At 45.6% G+C, this 12,361-nt stretch overlaps 1 protein-coding gene across 1 annotated transcript; it reads right to left on the bottom strand.

Moving 5' to 3' along the window:
• Positions 1-666: 666 nt before the first annotated feature.
• On the bottom strand, positions 667-11,157 carry prdm1b (PR domain containing 1b, with ZNF domain). Its single transcript, XM_084563410.1, has 6 exons — positions 10,985-11,157; positions 7,260-7,379; positions 5,710-5,950; positions 3,136-4,061; positions 2,876-3,004; positions 667-2,378 (listed from the first exon to the last, which is right to left on the bottom strand). Exons 1-6 carry the CDS (start codon positions 11,153-11,155, stop codon positions 1,803-1,805), a joined length of 2,163 nt encoding a protein of 720 aa, XP_084419536.1. The 5' UTR covers positions 11,156-11,157; the 3' UTR covers positions 667-1,802.
• Between the last annotated feature and the right edge of the window lie 1,204 nt (positions 11,158-12,361).

The raw sequence follows: 12,361 nt of genomic DNA, 5'->3' as shown, positions 1-12,361 counted from the left end.
TAACACTCCAACAGCAGCATAGCTAAATGCTGACGAACTGACGATGGGTGCGTCAGACTAGGGTAAATAAATAAAGAACTTTGCGGTATAATTTCTAGCAGCAGAAGCTTCTTCTGTGAAACTACACCGATCAGGCATAACATTATGACCACCTTCTTAATATTGTGTAGGTCTGGATGGTGCCTCCAAAACAGCTGCCTCCGTAGATCATCCCACAGATAGTTGATCAGTTTGGGATCTAGTGAATTTGGAGGCCAGGTCAACACCTTGAGCTGTTCTTCATGTTTTTTTGTTTTTTTTTTGTTGTTCCTGAACTGTGTCATTGCAATGGGGTGGGGGTGCCTGGTCTGGTCTAGATGGGTGCTACATGTCTAAGTAACATCCACACGAATGCCAGGTCCAAAAGGTCATAATGTTATGCCTGATTTTCCTGAAGGTGACCGGTGACTATAATGTTATACAGCTTTGAAAAGAAAATGTATCGCAGCACTTTTCAAATCTCATCCCGACATAAAAAAACACACACACACGGTGCACTTGAAGTATAGAAACAATATCTTTAATATGCTACATCATGTAAATATAAAAGTATCATCAAAATAGTTTCTCACATATAAATTCTCAACATTTCGTTCCCTGTTTGCAAAAATAAACTACATACAAACAAACATACTGTACAAAAAGAACTACAAAATGACAAAAAGAAGTACATTACTGACTCAGTAGTAAAGTTGTAAAGGATGGTTCCTGGCGATACCATAAGCAAACTCATAAAGTCAGAAAAGCATATTTCATGAGCTAAAAAACTGTGCATGTGTTTGGCTCTTTTTTGTTTTTGTTTTTCATAGCTGAATATGAGGTACCAATGTCTGAATGGAGATTTGGATGAAGCTTGTGTTTACAGACATTTGCAGTAAAGCTTTCTGTGTAAGAAACATCAACGCAGTAAAAAAAGAAAAAAAAAAGCTGTAAGGGTTATCGGAGAAAGAGCTGGATCGGAATAAATAGCTGTGTTCACGTTGAATATGTCGTATTTTGTTTCTTTTGGTGGCTTTGTAGTAGTAGACAGATAAAAAAAAGATCAATAATGCTTCATCTGAATCTCTTTCCTCCCTTCTAATGTTAGAAAGACCTGAACGATGATCCAAAATCAGTGCTACACATTCACGTTTCATGATTGTATTGTATTTTGGCAAAACGCTTATTATTACACAGTTTCAGGACACCTGATTTTTTCTTTTTCTTCCCTTTTTTTAATCATAAATAAATAAAATCATCACAGTCGAAGAGCAGGAGGTTGGTTTGTGCTATCACTGTGTCCTGACGAACATATGTACCCAAAAGCTGTCACACAAGGTTAAGAACAGTGTAATATAACTAGTGAAGACTTGTCCACACTGCGTCAACACATAGGAAAACTAACAGAAAAAAAAACAATCTATCATACAACTAAATAAATATAGACGACTCATTTTGTTTTAAAAAAAAGTAATAAGTTAAAGCACAAAAAAAGCAAACGATTCTCTACCTGAGTGAAAAGAGTTTTTAAATACTTCACAGCTTAATGACACCTCGCTCTTTTACCTTATTTAACTGAGCTTTGGGAGGAAGTACAATCACTGAATACCCTCACTCAGTCTTTGGAATGCTCTTCTTTTGGTGCTGTGCTCATTGGATTAGGAAAGTTCATATTCCTTGTTATCACCCTTAGGCATAATGGGGAACTTTATTTGGCGACACCTATTTTCTTGGTAGATAAAATGCCTTATGTTCATCTTCATATTTTCTGACTCAAATCCTTCTCATTGTCCTTCTGTTTTCACCATTGCCCGTTTGTGGAGGTGGACAACGCTGGCCCTCTCCTGATAGGCGAGAGGAGGGCTGTGGTGGGACGCGGGAACAGCTGACTGGGCCACGGACATCGCAGGTGCATTAATAGCCGCTGTCAGAGCTTTAAGCAGAACGCTGGCCTCCGTCTGGTCCTCCTTCCCCTCGCCTTCCAAGGTGCGAGCCAGCCAGTGCTCGACGGCTTCCCCCACCTGGGACGGCGTCGCCGATTCCGCGAGCGCGTCGGCCTCTTGGCTGGCGTCGAACCGCTCCACCATCTCTTTCATGTGCACGTTGACGGGAGCGTTGGAGCTGGCCAGGCAGCAGCTGCGCTGGTGGATGCAGAGGGAGAAGCGGTGGAAGAAGGCCTGGGCGCAGTGCTGGCAGCGGTAGGGGCGGTCGCGGCTGCTGTGGAGGCGGCGGTGCAGCTTGAGGTGGATGTACTGCGTGAACTTGGTGTTGCAGAGCTTGCACTGGTACGGTTTTTCCCCAGAGTGTAACCGCAGGTGTGTTTTCAGGTTGCTGGTGCTGCTGAAGCGTTTGTGGCACACCTGTAAAACATGAAATGAAAGGTTGAGCCTTTTATTAGTCAAACTCACATGACTGATTCTGAAGGGAAGTTAGTCAATAAGCCTGAAAGAACAGTATCTAGGTTATTACGGAAAAACTTAGCAATATGATGTCATAATCATGCTAGTATCAGGACCGATCATGTTATTCCAGTTCTCTGAAGTCCATAAAACAGGCGCGACTACTTTCTCTTTGTAAGACATGTTTCTATCCGACAACGCTCTCAGCACACACGCCCACAGACACATGAGCAAACAAAAGCATAAAGATGCTATTATATGACAAGGTGGGTAGTGGCTCGGAGAAAATCAAATAGACGACGCTGTGTTACCAGAAAGACGTGTGAGTCAGAGAGCACTTGTTTTGTGTATACTCTGTGACTCTTTGTCTCTCGTACTCTCGATTTTACAGCGTCATGGCACGATCGGTGCACTGACTGAAAGTAAATCATAAAGAGAGAAGCAGCACGTCACCATACCAGGCATTCATGTGGTTTCTCTCCCGTGTGGACCAAGTGATGTTTCTGGAGGTGAGCCAGCTGGGTGAAGCTCTTCTTGCATAAGTTACACTGGAAGGGTCTCTCGCCGCTGTGCACTCGGAGATGGACCTAGAAATACGTAGACGACACAAAGAAGAGTCATGAGTGTCTTGTGCCAAATGGTGAATGATGAGTGGAACATTCTGACATTTAAAACTTTTTATTAAACTCAACATAATGAAAGGATCCGAGGTGCTTACCTTGAGGTTTGACAGCTGTCCGAATGTCTTGGAGCAGATGTTACATTCATACTTGATCTTTCCGTTCTGCTTCTTCAGTGGATAGGGAAGGGATCTGTGTCCGGGGCCGTTGCGTGGCGCTGAGCTGCTTTTAGTCGTAGCCAGGCTCAGGTTCATGGCTTCCTCGCAGGCGGAGGGCGACCGCTCAGGAGACTGATGATGATGACTGTCGGGCTTGGCAGGAGGGGAGAGCTCTGGGGTGGCTGGGGCACCTCTTGGTGGCGAAACGTTCGGCGTTAGTTCTTTCAGGCCTCCCTGAGGAGATGGAGAGTAGGGGAGGGACACCGGGAGTAGGGGAGGGGGCCCGATGGGAGGGTACGGGAGTCCATCTGTGCCCAGGTAGTTGCCGTATCGGGAGGGGAGGGATCCTCTTGGCGGCAGCATGCCAGGGAAGGGGGGAGAGTACGAGGGGAGGAGGAGGCGAGGATAGTGTGGGTTGTACGGAGGGAGGAACTGGTAGGACGGATGAATAGGTCTGGACTGGGAGTAGAGGGGGTACGACGAGACAAGGCCCTCTCTGTGACCGTAGAGGCCGTGGAGGTGAAGGGGGAGATTTCTGTGCGGCGCTGGGAGCGCAGAGTGAGGATCTGGTAAGAAAGGGTGATTCAAGCCCAGGCCGGGCTCTCTGTGCTCGGGCTGAGGCGAAGGAATGATCCCCCTGCCCTCGGCATCCTTATCGTCCTTCGCGATCTTTTTGCTGAAGTCCATTATCTGCTCGTCAGGCGTGTCAGGCGGAGTGTCTCTCTCCAGCATCTCCACGTCGATCTTCTCCTCGGCGTCTTCATCTCTCTCTTCTTTCACCTCGTCTTTTGTTCTTTCTCGGTGCCATGCCTGCTGAGGTAGGTGCTGTTTGGTGTACTCGGGCTCTTCATCAGTGCTCATGTATTCTGTGAGACAAAAAAGAATCTGTATTAAGTACTTGCCCTTTTATTTTGTTTTAATCTACAAAATCTGCAAGGTGAAATTCTTTACAGACATACGGTACATCCACCCACATAAGTCACTCCCTGTTATGGTAAATGATAGTAGTTTCAGTTATGAAATGACACCTAAATTGTACATTATAGGTTTCTGCTTATCAATCGCAGTAGTCTTTTTGGTGTTGGAGAAGGGGTTGGTGGTGAATCGCGTGGGAGTCCATGTGTCATGTCCCGTGTATGAGCAATTGAGCAGCAAGATTCTGAGTTTCGTTTGCGAGTCTCTTTCTGGGTATAGCCGTCTTACGGTACTGACCACAAAGAAGAAGACGAAAAAAAAAAACTCTTCCTTTTTTTTCCTTCTCTGCGTCTCCTTCTCTTTTTGTTCTGTGAAAGCATTTCTGGCTCCGGGGCACTCTTCGTGCGTGTGTGTGTGTCAGCTACTGAAAGTGATCATTGTGTGAGTTATATTTGACATATCACTCTTTTGCATGTCTTGACACTTTTTTAAAGGCGTATCACACCGGTTTTACATATCTAAATTAAATCTAAAAGGCAGAAACTCGTTGGCATTTGGTTTATTATAAGAATGAGCACACAGAAGCCTTAAGCGCAAACTCAATTTTGTTCTCTGTAACACTTATATTACGGTAAAAGTACGGTAAATGCGATGCGTTTGAAAGAACTGATCGCAATCGCTTGGACAACCAATACCGGGAAAGGACAACGGCCTAACGTTCATAAATGATCACAAAATCAGATCTGGAAGGCAAACCCTGAACAAGCAAGCGCTTAAAAGGAAGGAGACTGCTTTAAAGATCTTTGACCTGATAAACCAAAGCAACAATATCTGGCCTTACCTTGGCATTAGTCACCAAGATGACTGGCGACACGTCTGGTGTATCCAGCTGGAGTGAATCATCAGTCTTACCCTCATCATCCAGGACGATGAGGGCATGACTTAATGTTCCTCCGATAGCCGAAACAAATGACTCACAAATCTAAAGTTTCAATGGCCAGCATTCCCCATGGCTCGCCTTAAAGTCCTCATCTCGTGAAGTTCTGAGATTTATGTGGTCTGCGTGGGATGTGTGTACGCGCATTGCCCACGGCCTTTTAAATATACCACAGAACCAACTATCCTTACCGGGTGATAACATCAGGTTTTACTCAAAGTCTTTAAGGAGGCTTTGAAGTGAAAGAATTTTGCTGATAAAAGCTATCACCTCCTCACGCAGACTTTGTGACACGAGTTTGGTCACAGCACGGATCCATATCAGATCTCGTAAAGAAAAATGAAAAGGATTTCTGAGTGTCATTGTGCGGCCTTGCCCCTAAAAATAGCTATCTGCCTCTGACAAGTTCACTGAAGCCCACAACCAAGTTCACCAAACATGTCTGAACCGTCTTTGCCATGCACAAAATGACACTGCACATTTCATATGCCTCATAATAATAAACACCCACTTGCAGTTTGCGTATTCTAGCTCTGTTCCTTCCTGCGCCTCAAGATATTTCCTTATCTGGTCTATGTTTATAGTTCCACAAATCCTTGTGAACAAGACCCTTAAAATCTTCATCCACAAGTACCAAAAGTTTCCGCTCCTGCTGCACTCACTCTGTTTGTTGTCCTCCTGCTGGCTGCAGAGCCTCTGGGCGAAATCCTGGCTGTACCAGACCAGCAGCTCCTGTTTGGGCTCCACGGGCCGGATCGTGTAGAAGTAGATGTCCAGGCCGTTCTGGCACGCCACCAGGTTCTGTTCGGCCAGCGAGCGGGCTGGGTTGACGTAGCGCATCCAGTTGCTCCTGTTGACGTCATAGCCATCAATGAAGTTTTGAAGCTGCCCACCGCTGTAAATCTGGAGAAGTGGAGGGAAGACGGGAATGAGACATGTGCAAATGTGGCATGCCTGTAAGAAACTTGTCAGTGCTGTATTACATTATCTAATGTAATTGCCACATCCACTTTTAACCACTGATGTACAGCATGATAATATCTCATTCAGAAACCCATTAAAGGAAATCAAGATTAGCAAAAAAAAGAATAAAGAAGTGTTAGAATTACCTCTGCCATGTACAATAAAATATCCTCTTCTTCAGCTATAAGTGATAGTATCTTGCTCCTTTAGTTCTGCTCTGTGTCCTGAGTCTTACACTCTTATGAGTGTTGTGTCTGATTGTCACTCTTTTTGAGGTGTGAGGCTCGGGAGGCGTGTCTCTCTCGCTCTCCCCCTCCCTCCCTCCCTCTCTCTCTCTCTCTCTGTTTTCTCTCTTTCGCTCTCCATTACTCAGTACATTGTTCCTGTCAATTAGATTTGTGGGATGCATGCCAGGGCTTCTGTTAATTACGATCACCTCTTTCAACAACAACGAAAAAAAAGAAAAGAAAAGCAAAGCAAAGAAAGAGAAAATGAACGCGCTCCTCGCTTGTGAAAACAAACCAGAGGAGATGAAAGAGAACTGTAACATGATGGCAGGCGTCCAAAAGACACACACACGCAGGCATGCCTCTGGCAGCACGTCCGCATTGTCCTGCACCTGTGTCATGCGGTTGATAAGATAATCGTTCCAGTGGAACATCGACTTTCACTATTGTGCTAGGGCAGGAACACCCCTTACAGGTTTACAGGAAACAAACCCGGAAGGAAAATACGTAGGATGGCAGCAAAAAACTCCTTGGGAATTGACTCAGCAGAATAGAAACTTTCCTGAGTGACACAAGCTAAAACGGCACAGACTGAAAAGGGCGCAGGAAGACGAGGATTGCGTGGGTGTGTGTGTGTTTGTTTGTGTGTAGTGAATAATAGCCCCTTCCTTTGTGTGTGTGACACATATCACATTGGACCTTAGTGCCGGTAAGGCTGCGATGAGTGTGTAAGAGAGGATTTATTGTTACGTGCCAGCAGCGTACACAACTTCCTCTAAACTTCTCAGCCGGTTCAATATGTGTGAAAGCGCTTTTGTTTCCTTATTGACGTGGACTTGATGTGAAACTTCTGCGTCATGAAAAACGGAGGAGGATCCGTTTCTCACCAACAATTCCCAGACTCATTTTCTCACGTCTAAATTCAAAATTTTCCCAATTTTCATCCCAATGGCGTCTGGGTTGTAGCATATTTTGTCGCCTAAACGTGTGCTCGTGTGGATCAGTTTACTCGGTTTTCTTACCCTCCAGAAGTATTTTCTGTTGGCCTGCTTGGGTACGTTGTCTTTGGTGTAGATGTCTCCTTGCAGTGGGCCGAAGCGAGTGCCCTGAGGAATGTACTCTTTGCTGAACACACCAGTCACCTGGAAAACAGGCCAGATACGTTATTAGAATATGTTTCCTGCCCATTTTACGCAGAAAAGTCAAGTTTCTTACGTAATATTGGTGAAAGCACATTGTGTTTGCAGCTGCACCGTCATGTTAACCCAGATAACTGCTGGAGCCAAGTTTAAAACCAGCAAGGTGACCCACTTCCGACACTAATGAGTTAAACGAATGAAGGGAATTACACTCTCTCTGACCTACTCCACTGATCTGACTGACTGACCTGCTGCTGTCCTCACAAACACCAGAGACGGACAGAGCGGACAGAGGTACAGATGTTAGTCTAAACGACGGGAATTCAAGTACTTTCAGAAGCCCGCACACAAAAAAAATGGCCTGCAAAGCAATTTAAGAGTAGCGATTAATTCTTTGTACAGATTGTTCCAAAAACCTAAAATCCGTGGTTACACAATGTTCTGCAGATGGGAAATGAGACAATGAGTCAAGCCTTTGTCTGCAATTGGATTTCCTTGAACAGGTGCAAGGCTTCTCCAAGTAAATATTGCAAGTTGCAACGTAGGATCGTAATGTATGGCATGAGAACAAAGCATAGTATGCCTTACATGAGTAATTCTAGATCTTTCGACATAGGTTTTCCAGCGATTCTTATGGGAACTGGTCGTCATCTATAGTGACCGAGTGCGAACATGTCAGTGCTTTAAGTCTTTGCAGAGGAACTTTATGATTCACACTTCATAGAAAGCAGGCTTGGAGTAAATCCTACACACACACACACAGTTATCACATACACACCAGTCAGCAGGCGGACCGCTTAGTATGGGTTTTAACACTCACATACCTGCAAGTCCCCACTTTGCTTAATATTAAGAAATTTCACCAGAGCATCTTAGACATGATTTTAGCTTGATTTAAAGCATGATTAACAGGGGACTCAAAAAATGTCCCCTGTTCAACTGCGAGTCCCCTGTTTGTGAATGTGTAACGACGCCGAAGTCCACTGTTATGCTGGTTGACAAATGCGCACACACACAAACACACAGGCCATCAGGCAGCATAGCATCTGCGACACACACAGCCTCGGTGTCTCGAGGAGCTTTGCGTTCGATCCTTAAATACCCCCCTCAAACGTAAACACGCACTCTCTCTCTCTTCCTGCCATTGAGGAACGAGAATTCAAACGGCCCTCTAGGCGATTCCGTGGCCTTCCAAATAAAGGCCGACAAAAGCAAAAAGACAAACACTGAAGGTTTTAATCGCATGTAAATGGTGTATGAGCAGTTAATTAGAAAAACAACAGGTCACAGAGGGCGGCAGGAGCGCGTGTGTGTTTGTGTGTGTTTGCGTCTGCGTCAAGCAGCCACTGAAGCGAGCGAGGTGATTCCAGGATGCGATGAACCAGTCTGACAGGGACATTGTGCTTCGCTGGCGTTGCGTGACTAACGAATTGCTGCGGCGGCCGGACTGCCGCTATAGTCCTTAACCGCTCACTTCGGCCAGGTTGCGAGGAAGGGGCAGAGGGAGGGAGGGAGGGAGGGAGGGAGGGAAGGGTGCTGAAGGATGGAAGAAAAGAAGGAAGGCGTTCTTGAGTGGACCCACGCTATCATCCTTAACGAAGGCCCTCCTTTTTTTTTTTATGTCCAATCCCTCTCTGAACTGTCTTGAAATAGCTTGTCTGCCTGCCAAGTTGAAGGCTGATGCCTGGCTGGCTGCCTGTCCCCAACGAAAGTTAATCATCTGGTTTTAACCTAAATCCCCCCCCACCCCCCCACCCATCCGTTTTCCCCCCTCCGCTACCCATCCAACTCCTCCACTGCCTCTATCGCTACACCCCCACCCCACCCCACCCCTCTTACTGGCACCCGTTGCTAACGCCCCATCTGCCACGTGCCCCTTCACCCCTCTTTGCCTTTCCTGGCACGCTTCGCAAAAATATTAAGTAGAAAGAGAGGTCTGAAAATGCGTGAAGCACTTACAAGGAAAAGGTCCGGTGTTCCTCCTAAAACGGATGTAGAACCGGTTTGGCCATTATGTAAATATGCATGATGAAACATCATCCTCAGGTTTTTTAAGTATCTTCAGATTTTATCAGTTCCACCATATACTCACTTGGATCTGCCTACCCAGGCACGTCATCCCACACAAAGGAGCGGCCTTTTCTGTTTCATAGCCACCGCAGGAAATGAATGTCAAGGAGAGCTATTCACATGACACCATCTTTAGGAAGGGAAACCACTCAACAGACAAAAGCCAGTTTAAGCAAAGCAGATTACTGGCAACCGTGAGCATGCGCTCGTGCCCGTCGTCACGTCTCGGTTATCTTGTCAAATCGCTGAGTTCATGCACATTTAAACGCAATCACCTAATTATCTGCCGGCAAGTGTTTGTTTTTGCGGATGTAAGATAAACTAAATCAAAATGACAACAAGTACTGCTCTACATGAGCAGACTGCAAAATCAAGTTTGGCTGTGTGGAGCGTCACCGTATTTATGTGTGTATATGTGTATATATATATAAACATTTAAAGATGTGTTAGCCCGTAAAAAAAAAAAAAAAGGGCGAGGGATTTGAAATTAGCCCCTAACAAGATTTTATCACTGCGCTTCGCATGCGCCTCTTACCCTGCAGAAACGAATGGTGCAGAGAGAAAAGGAACAGATGAGAGTGCGAGAGCTAGAGAAGAGGAACAATGGCAGAGAAAACATCGCTTGGGTCGGGACGAAAAAGAGGAAGGGGACAGCAGCGACAACCACAAGCATCAGAGTGTTGAGCGAGAAGAGTAACTGCAAAAGAAGCGAGTGTGACATTGCTCTCTCTTGCTTTTTTAGATAATGGATCTGACTTTTAGTTAAGAGTACAAATTTCCTTTTGAACGTGAGCAGTGCGACACAGGACATGTCCAGGCAGTTGACTTATCTTGCTGGGAGGGAGAACAGTCAGCTGACTGGCTGAGGTAAATAACACAGGGATATTGCACACCGTATGCACTCCCTGACTCACCTATGTGGGAGAGGCCGTGGGAAGTACAATTGCAAAGAAGGAGAGTAGGAAAGTCTTGATGCAATTATGTTATTTACTGGAAGCCTAGCTGATTCCTGTGGGCCTGGGTGCTTTATCATTATCATTAATATGATTATTGCTATAATCGTAGAGCTAAGTGTGAAGTGAAGAAGCTCCCAGACAGCTCAACCATGCAAGTGTCATAATGAAAGTTAAGGTGGCCACAAGATATGAGAAGGCCCCTGACCTCAAGCTGCCAGTGGCTTCATGTCCATTGCCCCACATTACGAACACACACACACCCAGACACACACACACACACACACACACGCCTTTGTGGTGTACAGCATGTGTGAAGAACTCATTAGTCAGCAGATCTTTTGTCCCAACTAACCCGATGCAGATGGCCTGACAGAATGTTATGTAACGCAGAAATAACAATATGAAGTGAAGACGCTAAAACTTTAATCTGAAAACTGCTCCGAAGGTAGTGGCTCACTTAGAGAAGGGTTTACGTCACGGTAGTTTCGATTAAAAACACGCGGTGTATCGGGTTGGATTTCAAAAGACGTTTATTGAGTGAGCCGTCCTACAGGTCGGCGTGAAAGGAGGAGCATGTCTTACCTCGTTGTCTGTGCTGTATTCGAAGGTGAGGTTGCGCGGGATGGAGGTCATGGCTTTGGGCAGGCTGAAGCTGGGGTCAGACACCTGGTCCGGCACGATGTAAGTACAGTTGAGGGCGAAGTCCAACTCCCTCCACCCGCTCATGTCTCCAAGCGTGCTATCCAGCTTCATTCTTGACAATCTTCAGCAATACACTTGATATATTCAGGCTTCAGACCTTTTAGTTTGGTTTAAGTTGCTTTGGTATGGAAGTACTTTGGTTTGGTTGGGGTAGGTCTTAGGTACGTTGGTTAAAGCTCAAGATCTGGAAGAGGAAAGGAAGACAGAGAAGGAGATTTTAGCAGAGAGAAAGTATCTAGCTCTGTGAAGTCTGTTGTGTCTCATGTGTTTTAAAAACTGAAAGTAGATGGGCTCTTGAAATCTTTACCCTCCATAACCATATAACAATGTGCCCTGAGGTTCTATCTGTATCTAAAATCAACTTTTATCTCTGACTGTGTCTCCCGAAAATCCCCGTACTTGTTCTACGACACAGCATGCCGGTAGTCATTCATTATTCAGTCATCCATTCGTGAAGAACCAAAGTTCATCGACAGTGTTCTTGGCTTACATCCCAATATCCGTCATTCAGTTTAACCAGCCAGCAGGTCGCCCTCTGCTCCCTGCGTTGGATTCGTCCATCTTCCAAACAATCCAATATCATGCCTCAAAGCAAAAATAAATAAAGAAGACATGACTTACTTTGACACATTCATTCAGCTGGTGGATAGTCATTTCTTTGGCTATGTCATCCCTTTGTTCAGCTTTCTCTTTTCTCTTTCCAAAGCAGCGACTCCTCTCTCTTAGATCCTTTGGGTATCCGCTCTTGCTGTGGCCACTCCACTCGCCCTCACCAGAAAAACTCATGAGCCTGGATTGCGCCAAGCTTTTTTAGCCCGGCGCCCCGGCCAATCCCGAGCACGCTGAGGTCATGTGACCCGAGCCATCTGACACACAACTGTTGGTTTCGGACAACAACATTAGTGACGTTGTGCACTTGGCCGGCGAGTGGCTGTTGTGATGAATGCTTACACATGTACAACACACACACACACACATGTCCACGCGCACACAAAGAAGACATCTTAATGAATGAATAAAGGAAGAGCAGATGGCTGGCCTGGTGCCACCGAAAAACACACTTGTAGACTTTTGCTTGGTTTGGCACTTAATGAGCAATCTGCTGCCACTGTATCTCCTTGACCTACATCTCACTGTAGAACATCTTTAGCTTAGACCCTTAAGACCCCAGGCCGCACATACGCAACAAACACAAACACCGTCAAAGAAATCACAAAAACACGAGCACGGCTATTTGATTTTAATTCAGCCAGGACA

The sequence above is a fragment of the Chelon labrosus genome, assembly GCF_963514085.1.
Source record: "Chelon labrosus genome assembly, chromosome: 16".
NCBI lineage: Eukaryota > Metazoa > Chordata > Actinopteri > Mugiliformes > Mugilidae > Chelon > Chelon labrosus.
This window is presented reverse-complemented; position numbering and strand designations above follow the sequence as displayed.

Coding starts and splice junctions, on each gene's coding strand:
- prdm1b (XM_084563410.1), bottom strand. CDS start 11,155: ATGAAGCTGGATAGCACGCTTGGAGACATGAGCGGGTGGAGGGAGTTG. Junction 7,380..10,984: donor AATACAGCACAGACAACGAG/GTAAGACATGCT, acceptor CCTGTTTTCCAG/GTGACTGGTGTGTTCAGCAA. Junction 2,379..2,875: donor AGAAACCACATGAATGCCTG/GTATGGTGACGT, acceptor CATGTTTTACAG/GTGTGCCACAAACGCTTCAG.